Source organism: Pseudopodoces humilis, chromosome 18, assembly GCF_049639895.1.
Source record: "Pseudopodoces humilis isolate 2021_Gansu_Grassland_sample_001 chromosome 18, ASM4963989v1, whole genome shotgun sequence".
NCBI classification, from domain to species: domain Eukaryota; kingdom Metazoa; phylum Chordata; class Aves; order Passeriformes; family Paridae; genus Pseudopodoces; species Pseudopodoces humilis.
Window position 1 is genome coordinate 3,237,830 of NC_142217.1, and position 13,191 is coordinate 3,251,020.

Sequence of the window (13,191 nt, forward strand, 5' to 3'; positions counted from 1 at the left end):
AACTATTTTAGTTAAGATTCTACTTTATTTAAAACCAGGCTGTGACAATAGCATAATGGTGCAATGTGGAGCTCCAGATGGGGATTCCAGCCTGTAATTACAACTCAGCAGTCAGGAACCCCCCAAAGTGTCCTCTGTGGTGCATCAGTGCCCTGGCACTGTAGGACACGGCACTGTAGGTGACCTGACAATCTGCAGCACTTAGGAAGCAAGACAGCAGCAGCCTTTGAGGCCTGGCTGGGCTGTGAACACACACACTGAACTGTCACTCTGAACAAACCCACAGAGCTGACGTGACCCCTGCTAGACATCAGCCTGCTTGTGCATTGTACAGCTCTCATACCATTCATCTGTTACCAGCACAGCCCAAGCTGTTTGGGTGTTAAGTAGCAAAAGAGGGCTCAGAGGTTCTGTTGCAGGAGCATCACTTCATCAGCCAGTGAAATATCAAACCCTTTAAGACACCACAGCACTAGGGAAGAGAGCACATTCAGCACACCAGGATTTAAGCAGTCTCTTTATACATTCAATCTGCTAAAGGCAACAGGAAGAAGTCATTAAATAAAGCTATTTAAAATTGAAAAACTTTAACATAATGCATGTTGATGCTGAAAAGGAAAATAAGTTTGAAAAAGTGTATAGAAAGCAGTTCTGGCTGTCAGGACCTGATCTCCAGCATTCAGTTTCTTCTCCTGCAGCTAAGCCTGACAGCCAAAACAGCAAGGAGCTGTTTTCTATTAGCCTACATCTACAACCCTCCTAAAACTGGTGATACAAAAGAAGGTTAGGATGGTTGTGAAATGAGTGATGCATTTTGATTTTAGTTGTCCTGGATGGTAACTATTGCTTGTAACCCTCAAGCCAGATCCTCAGCTGTTGGAAAGGAGCAAAAGCTTTGCCAGTGTGCAGTGCAGAGCAGGCTGATGACTGAGGGACAGCAGTGAAGATCACTGCCAAATCCAGTGACAACCATCAGGACAGCTCCTGAGAGTCAGGCAAGACAACAGACAAGAGAAAGACATCTCACATTGGGACAGTGGATGTTTGCTTTTCATGGGTATGACCCTGTGTACAGGATGAGAGAGTAAAGATGATGGAGAAGGAATATTTCTGCTGCTTACTCCATGAGAAGCAAGTTCTGACTTTAAATAAACTTGCAGCATTCATAGCCTGAATTAAATTTGTCACTCAGCTCATTAGAACCTCTGACACTCAAATTGTACTGAGCTGGAGCAGAACCATCCACTGTTAATTTCCTACTTTGTCTTGCCTGTGAAATAAAAAACTGCAGATCAACTAAATGTAAAGAACATTGGAGACCTACAGATCTGGAGACAGACTTTGGAGTAATAGGACAAAGGGGAATGATTTCACCCCGCCACAGGGCAGGGATAGATGGGATATTGGGAAGGAATTGTTCCCTGGGAGGGTGAGCAGGCCCTGGCACAGGGTGCCCAGAGAAGCTGTGGCTGTCCAAGTGTCCTGGAAGTGTCCAAGGCCAGGCTGGATGGGGCTTGGAGCAGCCTGGGATAGTGGAAGGTGTCCCTGCCCATGGAAGGGGGTGGGATGAGATGAGCTTTAAAGGGGACTTTAAAGTCCCTTCAACCCTTCAACCCAAACTGTTCTACACCCAGTGTTCAAGGAACACTGAATTGCCACTAAAACCAGAAGAGTCAGGGAGCTGCTTGGAAGTGCAGGCCAGGAGCTCAGATGTTGCAGCTTTCACTTGCAGAGCCATGCAGGGGATTCATGAGCTGCCACAGGTCTACCAGAGTGATGCTGGAAGTCAGAAACATCCCCACACCAAAAAGGCAACCTCAGAGGAGCCACCCCCACCCAAATTCTTGCTGCAGGAGCAGAGTTGCCCTGGCCTGATGAGAAGCACTCAGCCAGCACAGAAACACACACCAAGGCTCTTCATGTGTGTGTGTCCAAGAGCTCAGGCTCCCAGCTGCTCAGATATGTGTCAGCACATGCCGTGGGCAGCACCAAGAAATGAGGTCAAGCAGAAAGCAGCACTGACTCACATCAGGCACATGTGGGGCTCCACAGCAGTTTTGTCTCAAGCACAAAATACAACTGCACAGGCAATAGGAGCTGATGCTCCTGCAAACCTCCCAAACCTCCCTGATCTTTGTTCTTTTTCCCCAAAATCATTGTTTATTTTTATATAGTAGTGCAGAAAGATCCCTCTCTTGCAGCAGAAGTCGTAAACTGCTCTCAGCAGTGAGAGTGGAACATGAAGTGCACTGTGGCAAGAGAAGCAAATCATTGACAAGTGTTGTCACAGATTTCTCATCTGCACAACTAATGCAGCAACTGAAATCATCCATCACATACAGAAGACCCTGTAAGGTCTCTGGGGGGTTATTCCCAACCTGTAGCTTTAGGGACCTAATCCTATAAATCCTCTAAAGTGTGTGAAAATGGCTGATGTCAACCGTGAGCATGAAGGGCTGAGGCACTACTAAAAATAACAGGAACACAACTCCCCACCCTGTTCAAAGCTGAAACCCTCCAGCTACAGCTATCTCATCTAACCTAATAATTCATTGCAAATAACATTAAATATGCAATCTCTTTCTCTCTCAGCTGTTTCCTGCATGTTGGATTTGCTCACCCAAGCCAAATTCTCATCCCAAATATATCACAGGAAGCTCAGAAATATTTGCCGGTATGTGGCACAGGTACCTCTCCTTCTGGACTTTTCACTCATTACAACATTTTTCAAAAATCTCTTTTAGCTTTCCAACTACAACGGAAAGAAAATGAAAAGTTTATACTTGGGAATTTTCTTGGCTATAAGATAAAATCAGAAGACATGCAATGTCAAATCCACTGATCTAATTGAAGGGAAGATGGGGCCCAGAGAGGCATGGACAATCCATGGGAGGAACAGCTCCATTTAAAAGAGGACACAGACAAAAAAGATAAAATAGAAAGGAAAAACACAACAAGATAACAAAGCATAATGGAAGGCAAGGTTTGTTTCAAGTATAGGGCATGAAGGTGTCAGGCACTGAATGTGTGTTTGAAGAGCATAATACTTTTGATCCATTAATGTGTATCCAAGTTAGGAACAAAGCAGGTGGATATGACTACACTGACCTTAGGCAGGTGTGGAAAAACCACCCTTTGCTTAAATCTTTTTTAGAAGTAAGGACAAGAAAAAAGAAAAAACTCAGAACTCCCAAATGACAAGACTTATTAAGCTGATTCCTTTTTACTTCCTCAAATGCACAGGACTGGCAAAGACAGCAAGGAGGGGAATGTCCTTGCAAGGACTTGGAATACATGTAAAATCTCCTGCCTGCAAATGCTCCAGCCCAAGCTGCGGGAGCATTAGCAAATGGCAGAGTGTAAATCCAGAGACAATTACCCTGACACACAATAACAAAGGTATCACCAGGAAAAGCCCCAGCTCGGCCCTGGAGCAAAGCCCCAGGCACACACATGGCCTCTGCACAATTCCACAAGTCTCTCCTTCTTGAAGAACTCCTGTTCCTGAGGGTGGGCTCCACAAAGGGCCAGGGAAACACCACTTGTGTGAGCCAGGCCAGGAAACAAGGAATTGCTTGCCAAAGTTGGCTGTGACAACCCTATTTCTCAAACTCTCCTATGTGAGCAAAGCACACCCACTGCTTTCTATAGTACGGTCCAAACACTGGAGGTTCTGAGGGAAAAATACTTTTCCCAATTTACTTCCTGTGTTCTGTTCAGGCCGTGTTGTGAGGGATTACCCTCCCCTGTGAGGAATTAAGCACAAGTGTATCAGACTGAAGGGTGCCCAAAGATCTGTAAAATATAGGGGTGTCTTGGGGTCACCCCTGCATCCTCTGCTTTCCTACCACAGCCTGAGACCTCAGCACTCCAAAGGTTCCCACACAGCATTTGAGGGAAAAGATGAAAGCAGCTGAATCTCAGTGCTGAGGCAGCTGCTGTCAGATTTATGGTGAAGGAGATTAAGAGCAATGCCACGTGCTGAGGAGCAAAACAGCTTCACTGCACACCCACTCTTCCCTACAAAACTTCCAGCAACTGACAGCTGGTACCTGACAGCTCTGTGAGATCCGTGAGATCCGCGCTGCCTCCACACCAACGGGAGCCTCCATCTGAACACAGCAACTGTGGTGTAACCATGTCTGCATCCAGCTCAGCCTGCACGGACCACCACAAGACTGAAATGCTGCTCTACAACAGCAGATCCTGCTGGGAACACAGGATTTTCACAGGACATCGTGGGGGAGGAGGGGGCTAAGGGGTCTATATTCAGCTCCCTACTCCACAGCACAGTCTGCTGGGTGACCCTGCAAAAGGAACATGTTCATTGGAAAGAGAACTAACAACTTTGCTAAGATTTGCTGAACAACTAAAGGGTGGCATTTACAATGCCAGCCCTCAATTCCCAGGGAATTTTAAGTTCTGTAATACTGAAAAACTGAAAGCAAATAAAACTAAACCACTTCAAAATTAAGCCTTTAGACACGTGCTAACAAGCTTACAAAGGATTTGTGTCAAGGCAGCCCTTCTCAATTAGCAGCCAATCTACTGAGGAGCATCTGGTGGTAGCTTTATCCTGCTAAAAGAGACAACAGAAATGTGGAGAGGTATGCACGGAGCAAAGGCTCCCAGGATCTTCATCACAGGTGCTGGTGTCTTATTCTCAGGTAGGATGCACTGAGAGAGCAAAGAGCATAGCCAGGAAAGCTTCACTGCCACAGACATCAGCCCCAGACTGGGCAGGGCAATTCTGTGGCACGTTACTGGTTTAGACATGGCAAATCTGGGTAAGACTGGGAAAAAAGAGGGTGCATTTGGGAAGGAGCTCAACTGACAGCAAAAGCAGTGTTCATCTGGATGATCAGACAGCAAAGTGAACAGCAATCACTCTCAGCTGCTGCTACTTTTGGGGTCCCTTATTCACAATGAGGAATAAACTGCCCCAGTTTTGACCGTTGAAATAAAAGACTGGAGGCTGTTTTGGACAAAACAAATCTAAAGGCATGTATTTCTCAGGAATCTTGAAGAGGCCACATTGTCAAGAAGAACTCAATAGAGACTCTCCCTTCCATTCATGGGAATCACATCAGCTGTCTGCAAGGGCTGCAGCTTTCCATCCTCATTCCCAGACTCCCATAGACTAAAGGAACTGGGAGCAGGCAATGGAAGAAGCAGCAGGTAAAAGTGGCAAACACCAAGTCTGGGGATCCCTTCAGCTGACTGAAATGCCCAGTAGATTGCAAAACAAAACCTTGCAAGACTCCATAAGCAAGCTCCTCTAAAAATGCCCAAATGCTGCCTTGAAATGCAACAGCAAACCTTTGAGAAGGGTATCTGACTCACACCTCATTGTGACAAAGCCCAGAATGTCAGAGAGAAACTCTGCCTAAAGCAGCTCCCACGGTCAACATCAGCCTTCTGCATCCCCAGTAAATGAACTTCAATGACAGCCCTCAAGCCCCTTGTGGAAATCACAAAATTTGGAAAGAGATCACCTGACAGTTCAATCAGAGTGGATTGGGAAGAACAACACAGAAGACCTTTTCCTAGGATTTCCAGCCTTTAACCAAATCAAAAAGCTCAGTATTATTCAGCATCCAGTAGATACATCCATACTACAGTGCTAATTGGGATCACATCTGGACAGATTTTGAACTGAGTGGCATTTGGTGATATGGCAAAGAAGGTGTCTGGCCACAAACTGACCCTGCCTAACAATGTCAATTTCTTTTTTTCCTTCCTTGTCAAAGAATAATTACAGAAGGTTGGATTTTCTTAGGTTTTTTTTTCTTCCCCCCCCCCCTTCTAACAATTAAGTTTCCATTCTTAATGCTGAGATACTGATCCTTATTTTTCTTGGAGAATTGAAGGAGGGGAGCTAAGGCTCAGCTCCTGCAGCAGGACTGACACAGACATCAGCCAAACCTGCAGTCCCCACCTCCCACTGGCCCTCAGCAGCTGGAGCAGAGAAAGTGTTGAGTGTTACTCACTGCCATGACGAGCTCAAAAGGGTATTTGTAGACTCGAACTGGGGACTGGTATTTCTGCACCATTTTTACCACACACCTGTAATAGAGAAAAATTGGAATATTTTAGATCCCCCACGTCAAGCAGTGCAATACATAGGTCGTTTTTACAGATTTTACTAGAAGTTGTAACTCTTCCTTACAAATAGAGAGAAGATTTACTAGGTAGAATATCTTGCCCAGTAAGTGGCAGAGACAAGACTCTGCAGTCCCTGTTTCCAGCATCCTGTGCTGCTTCCCAGCAGTACTGCAGTAAATTCAACTTGGAGCTCCAACAGAACTCCCAACAATTAAAGCACAAAACAGAGATGTAAAGGCAGAATGAATCGTACTGTGGAGAAGAAGCCTGTCTTAGAAGCCTTGCAGAGCTTAAATGGAAATTCTTTTCCATATCCCCCTTCCCTACATTATATCTGTAATCATTAGGGCAAAATCTTTCTCATTGAAAGCTTCCACAGCTTCCCATAGCTCAGTGTTTTAAATACTTTTGTGCACAAAGTAGGATTCAGTTGTTTTAGCTCACGGAAAGGAAGGAAAAGGAAGCAGCATGCTGAAAGAACATGCCTGATGCTAAGCTGGCAATCACATCCCACTGCCTGGATGCCGACTGTTCCAGCTGAACTGAGGCAAGAACTGCAGGCAATGGGAACAATTCAGTCCTCAGCATTTCCCTGCTCCCAGCCACCTCTCACTGTCCTCATCAGGATTCCTCCCTCAGACTCTCCTGCCTGGGTTTTAACCCTCAAACATGCATCAGTAACCAGCATCTCAAGGGAGCTACACAAATCATTATTAGGGTGCTTTCTGCAATTCCTTTAGGAATTCCTTTGTACTGCTCCTGCTAATGCCATCCATGAACATCAGGACACAAAAGGCTGGATGGCTGGTTGGAGGCACTGTGCTCATTCCACCCCACTCAAATTCCACTGCTGAGCAGACACAGCCCTCGGCAACATGACGCAGTGTAGCGTTGAACTCAACAGTCAGAGCACTCAGACAACTTATCCCTGACATTTTCAGCCCAAAACCAGAGGTGAAACATGAAAAGGCAATAGATTCTCCCTCAAAAATTACTGCAAAATGCCATCACACTGTAAAATCTAAGCAAGGGCAAGGGGGAAAGGACTTTAAAAGTTTGAGTACCTGAGAATGGGGGATTTTTTGAGAAATAGGGTCCAGCAATCAGACAGTTTCTCTGCAGAGGATCACATTACCCAAGCAGCAAAAGTCAGGAATCGCTGGATCTCTCACAGTCTCACTGGTGCTAAAAGCCAGTCAATGCAGGGAAAAACCTACCAGCAGAGCATCCAACCCAGAGTGCAGCGAGAGGAGCAGGGCAAGCACACCCCAGGAAGCCCGGGCTGCTATCAGGTATCAGATACCCGAGCCAAGAGGCACAGGGCACCTTGGAACACGACCTGTAACATGATTAGGCTGGGTGGGGACCCTCCCCGTGAGTGCAAATAGAGCTGGAGAAGCCTCCTCAAGTACATTTAGCTGGGATCTTGCTTATTCTGACCTCACCTCCTTCACCAGGACTTCTTGCACCTCTGCAGGAGAAGGTGAGAGACCTCCACAGCAGGAAGGCTCAGAACAGAGTCTAGAACAGAACTCAGTCTAGAATCACCCACAGCCCAGGAACAGAGGCACCAACCACAGAACAGTGGGATGGCACAAGTGTAGCTCAGCAGCCTTTAGCTGCCTGGACAGACCTGCTGCTCCCTGGCAGCTGCTGGACCCAGCTACCACAGGTTTATTGCCTCCGTGCTTCCCCAGCTAAGGGAAGGCTGGGAAAAAGAGCCAGTGACTATTTTACCCACAGGAAACAGTGGGAAAATGACAGCTGATAACTCACAACTGGCCTAGAAATCTTTCATACCTCAGGAGAGTGCAGTGGCAGCAGACCTTCTACACCCTCTCCTCCAAACAGAGCTGTGAGATGGTCATTGTGCTTCTCAAAGCAACAGGGACTCCTGCTCTAAGTCCTGGAAAAAAGGGAAAAAAACATCAGAAAAGGCAGTGAAAGATGGCTACTTGACATATTTGGCTGAAGGTGATGATTAGCACAGGTAAGGACAGAGTCTCAGGTGTTACCAATGGGCATCTGGGCTCAAGACGTGCATCTTCCCAGGGCTTTAGCATCAAAGACAGATGTGTTTTTAAAGTCATCTTGTGTTCCACTCAAATTATAAACAGGTGTGTTCAACTACCAGAAAGAAACCACCTAACCAGAGAGTATGTCTGCTCCTCTAACACCCATCCAGCTCTACACAGTGGCCCAAGCTCCCTACTCGACTTCCTATTAGCATCTGGCTAAAAAAACATATCAAGAAAGACAGGTCAGGTGAAGAGCAGTGACACATTGAACTGCAGCATGACCTTAGAAATCTCAGTCGACAGGTGGAGGCACACCTGGAGCATCCATGGGGAAACACTCAGAAAGAGGCTCAATTCCAGCTGGCCAAGCCCAGAGTAGTTGATAAAAGCCCAGGAGTAGTTGATAAAAGCCTGGAAGTTGGAGTTGTTAATGTATTGAAGCAACAAATCTGCAAAAATAACAACCATCTCAAGCAGATATTAAAAGTATTTCAATTCTTGCACACCTGAAAGTGGAAAACAGCAACAGCCACCACATTCCACAAAGCATCCTGTGACACACTGTGACAACAGCACTGAGCCCCGAGAGCCTCAGCTCCCTGGGCACCCCTTCTGCTCCAGCCCACACAGCAACTCCTCTCTGAACCAAGCAGAGAGAGCTCATTACAAGCTCAAGATCCACCTGCTGGGTGTTCCAGGGAAGAGGAGGGATATGGAGCCCTGATGGCATTTGCTGTAGCTCTGGGAGCATTCCAGAGACGTGAATTCTGAAGAAACAGTCGTGCACCCGAAGCTCCCCCAACACAGAAAGCAGGCCTGTGAGGGCTCCCGTGAGGAACACACATCACCACACACAGCAAAGGGACAGGCAGTGACATTAACTGTGTGTTTCCTTCTCATCTACAATCAGCCACTGTGCACCTAAGGGATTTTCCATATGCTTGAATTCTATTCTACTATTTGTAGGAGCAGCTTACTCAACAGAATATAGCCAGATGGTCGGAAATCAGAAACTGAGCGTATAGATTAAATATACAGAAATCCCTGCATCAAACCCCCTACCCCTGCTTCTCTCCCAGGCACAGAGCTCAGTCAGCTCCTTCCACACTGGAGCTGCCTGTTGGATGTGGAACTGGCAGCAAGTGACTTTATTAACTTCTCCCACCTGTGGTGGCTGCTTTTCATCTTGAAGAGAACTAAGCAGGTTTTTTTGTTTTGTTTTTGACAAAGACCTGCTGAAAATAGCAGGATTCTTGACTTCCTCAAATACCATTACACCACGTGAAAGCCAGCTGTGGCACCCAGCTAGGCTGATATTTCCAGTTAGAAAAGGGAGACTCCACAGGGCTGCATTCTTTCCTCCTGTCTTCTAGAGAAAGGTGGAGAGAAAGATGTGTGACATTTCCTCTGCCTGGGGTGCCTTTCACTTAGGGAGATATTGTAATTGATGCTTTACACACAGAATAATAACACAGTACCAAGCTGCAGGATATTTATTAGAGCTTTTTCACCTAAGAACTTAAGAACAAGTCTTTTGAAGCTTGATATAAGGAAGCCTCAAGGCAGAACGGTGCCACAATAAACCTTTACCATTTTTTAGAAGCAGACATTGCTCAGGCAGGACTTGATTTTGCCCCCTGAGAAACACCTCTGGAGAAGGTGAAGCAGCACAGAGGGTGCAGGTCATTCCTACACCTGGCAGAAGTACCTGCAGTCTTGGCATGGATCAAAACCAAAGACAAGCAACACAAACACCCAAACAACATTTAAACGTTCCTAACCACACAATAAGGAACAGTCTTTTTGGCTGAGGGGAAGAAGGAAACGGAACAGTGTCCAGCACTCTGCTCTCAGAGCTGTTTCTCTTCCATGTGTGTATCACAACAAGCTCCATGCCCAATATTTCCACACATCCATCTCATAAGGTAATTTTCTCACCAAACAACTGCCACAGAACTTTTACGCACAGCAATACATTAACTCCCTGATATTTGCCAGCCTGCAGCAGGAGATAAGCATTCCTGAAGTAAACCCCCCCTCATTCCTCACCTTACTACTCCACAGGAAGTCATACCACATTGATTTATCCATCCACAGTGTAGGAAATAGTTCAGTTCTCAAACACAATTTAAAAATAAGAGACACTGAATCCTGGAATGGTCTGGAGTGGGACTTTAAAGCCCATCCTGTTTCCCCCCCTTGAAATGGACAGGGACACCTTCCCCTATCCCAGGCTGCTCCAAGCCCCATCTACATGGCCTTGAACATTGCCAGGGATGGGGCAGCCACAGCTGCTCTGGGCAACCTGTGCCAGAGCCTCACATCCCTCCATCCCTTGTCCCAAGTCCCTCTGCAGCTCTCCTGGAGCTCCTTTAGGCCCTGGAAGGGGCTCTGAGGTGTCCCTGGAGCCTTCTCTTCTCCAGGTGAGCACCCCCAGCTCTCCCAGCCTGGCTCCAGCCCTTGGGGTGTCTCTGTGCCCTCCTCTGGACCCACTTCAACAAGTTCACATCCTTGTTCTGCCAAGGAACCCATGCTTCAGTTTCATGTGTAAATCAAGAGTAGACCCAGGCAGCAGCTCACTCGACAGTACATCAAAGCACCAGCAAACTGTTTCAGTCTGCCTTGAATGAAGTTTGCAGCTGTATTTTCTTTGAACAGAGGCTGGCTGTCATCAGCCCCACCAGGTAAGTGGTGCCATCAACACATCAAGCACCTCACCATCTATAGACCAATTTTACTGCTTGGAGGAGTTAAGCCAAGCGACCCAGAGAATACACTCGGTTCACCTAGTCAAGCTGACTTGAAAACATGGAATCACAGAATGGTTTGGAAGGGACCTTAAAGCCCATCTCGTTCTAGCCCCTGCTATGGGCTAGCTCTAGCCCCACTAGCCCAGGCTGCTCCAAGCCCTGTCCAGCCTGGCCTTGGACACTTCCAGGGATGGGGCAGCCACAGCTTCTCTGGGCACCCTGTGCCAAACCCATCAATGCATTTAACAGCCACTGCTCAGGATCACCCTTTCAGTTTATAAATACTTCAGGGCGAGTTTCAGGGCAGATTTGTTGAACCCCGAGTCCGCGGGGAGCTCGGCGTGCCCGGCTCTCCGGAGCCGCTCGGGGCTGGTGCTGGGGTCGCACTCGCAGCCCCCTCCATGGCTCAGCCCACCCGGAGCGAACCCCGCCCGCCCCTCAGCCGGCGTCCGTCCCACTCCCCCCACAAACCTGACAACTTTAGAACCGCTGTATTTTGCCCTTGCACCTGAAGGGATCCCCCGACACTCCGAGCCCACCGCCCGGGTCTTCACCGGCTCCCTCACTGATCCCACAGGATTATGACTAAAATTTCCCTCTCAGCTTCTCGTGGCTGAAGGAGAGCGGCTCCTGGCGCCGCACACCCACCCGGCGGCCCCGCTCTGCCGCCTCACGACGGGCCCGGGCACACGAGGCAGGAAAAGCCTCACACCCCTCACACCCCCCCGGCTCTCCCTCACACGGCGGCCCCAAGGGACCCTCGGAGAGCCTTGCTCACCGCGGCCGCCTCCCGTATCCCACACCCATATTCCCGATCCCAGCTCCCCTCCCGCCCGTCCCGCTCCCCCTCACCGCGGGCGCGGCGCAGCCCGGCCGGGCCCATCCCCCTCTCGGCCGGTCCCGCGGCTGCGGCGGCCCCGCCCCTCTGCCGGCCCCGCCCCCGCAGGGCGCTGTCCGTTGTGCTGCGGGGGGCGCAGGCGGGCCCCGCCCCCCGCACGTGCCGCCCCCCCCCCCCCCCCCGCCGCGCGCTCCCGCCGCCATCTCGCTGAGGGGAAGGTGGGCCCCGGCCGTGAGGGGGGAGATTCCTGTTCCGTACCCCACCTAACGCTGTCCTCTGGCAGTGGGAAGCCATTCCCTCTTGTCCTGTCATTCCATCCCTTGTCCCGGGTCTCTCTCCAGTTCTCCTGGAGCCCTTTTAGGCACTGGAAGGGAAGTCTCCGCGGAGCCTTCTCCAGGTGAACACTCCCAGTTCTCTCAGGCTGTCCCCACAGCAGAGCTGCTCCATCCCTCTGATCATCTCCCTGCCTCATCTGGACTCGCTCTTTCTCGCTCCAGCAGCTCCATATCCTTCCTGTGCTGAGGACTCCAGACCCAGGCACGTCTCCAGGTGAGTTCTCATGCGAGCAGAAAGGGAGAATAACGAGGGGTGTGTGTGGAGATGAGCTCACCCCATCCCACAGTGGTCACAGCAACAACCCTGCCAGAGCTCAAGGAGTACTTGGACAGTGATCTCAGGTACTGGGTGGGATTGTTGGGTGTCCTGTGCAGGACCAGGAGTTGAACCTGATGGGACCCTTTCAGCTCACGATATTCCATGTTTCTATGACTCTCCCCAAACTGGCACCTGCCCCTGAGGAGGAGGAACCTTCTCGGGTCGGGGCTGGAAGAGGCAGAGCCGCAGCTCCCAAACACAATCAAATCCTGCTCATCCCAGGGTGGATCAGCCCTTCACGAGGGACTCGCTCACCCTATCACTGCACTGTATTGTTTGATTTATTATGTGACTTCTTATACACCTGTGAACCGCACCTTGAGCAAATACTCCCCAAACTGTACTCTCTAATGAGGTACAAGGGGATCACCCAGCCAAGTGACACTGGAAGTCATCCTCACCTCTCAGCTTCCCCCTCTCCCAGCAGCTCTGAAAATCTGTGCAGTGCTTGGTGAATCTTGGGAGGTTTTGCAGCTCAGGGTGAGTGGCCCCTGTTTTTCAGGCCATGTGCTGGGCAGTTGTCACCATCCAGTGACAGTCCTTGGTGCAGTGGCTCTATGGAGAAAATGATGCCAACACTGCCAACTTTGGAGTATCAGAGTGGCTGAGCAGCTGGTTCTGGGGCATTGGGGTGTGTGGCACCAAGAGTGGTGGAGGAGAGGGATGTGAGAGATTGGCTGGAGAACATTTTGCACCTTCAGAGCCTCCTTTCAGGTTCTCTCTAAGGCCCAGCTGCCCCTTTGCCTGCTGGTATTGAAGTAACATCACATTTACTGCCGCTTTGTCTTTTCCTGCCTGCTTATCACTTCCAGCTGTGGAGTGTCCC

At 49.1% G+C, this 13,191-nt stretch overlaps 1 protein-coding gene across 3 annotated transcripts in view; it reads right to left on the bottom strand.

Annotated features, from left to right (window-relative positions):
* The window catches only part of SEC14L5 (SEC14 like lipid binding 5), a 39,550-nt gene extending 27,749 nt beyond the window's left edge, over nt 1-11,801 (bottom strand). Inside the window, exons 1-3 of one of the 3 annotated variants that reach the window (XM_005522794.3) lie at nt 11,726-11,801; nt 7,906-8,011; nt 5,991-6,066 (exon numbers count right to left, since the gene is read on the bottom strand). In XM_005522794.3, coding sequence (XP_005522851.1) covers nt 5,991-6,053 — 63 coding nt within the window. In that variant the 5' untranslated portion in view covers nt 6,054-6,066; nt 7,906-8,011; nt 11,726-11,801. Of the gene's footprint in view, nt 1-5,990; nt 6,067-7,905; nt 8,012-8,120; nt 8,140-8,438; nt 8,459-11,725 lie in introns of those variants that run through there. The other 2 variants (XM_088063909.1, XM_088063910.1) reach the window with 2 other exon arrangements.
* Between the last annotated feature and the right edge of the window lie 1,390 nt (nt 11,802-13,191).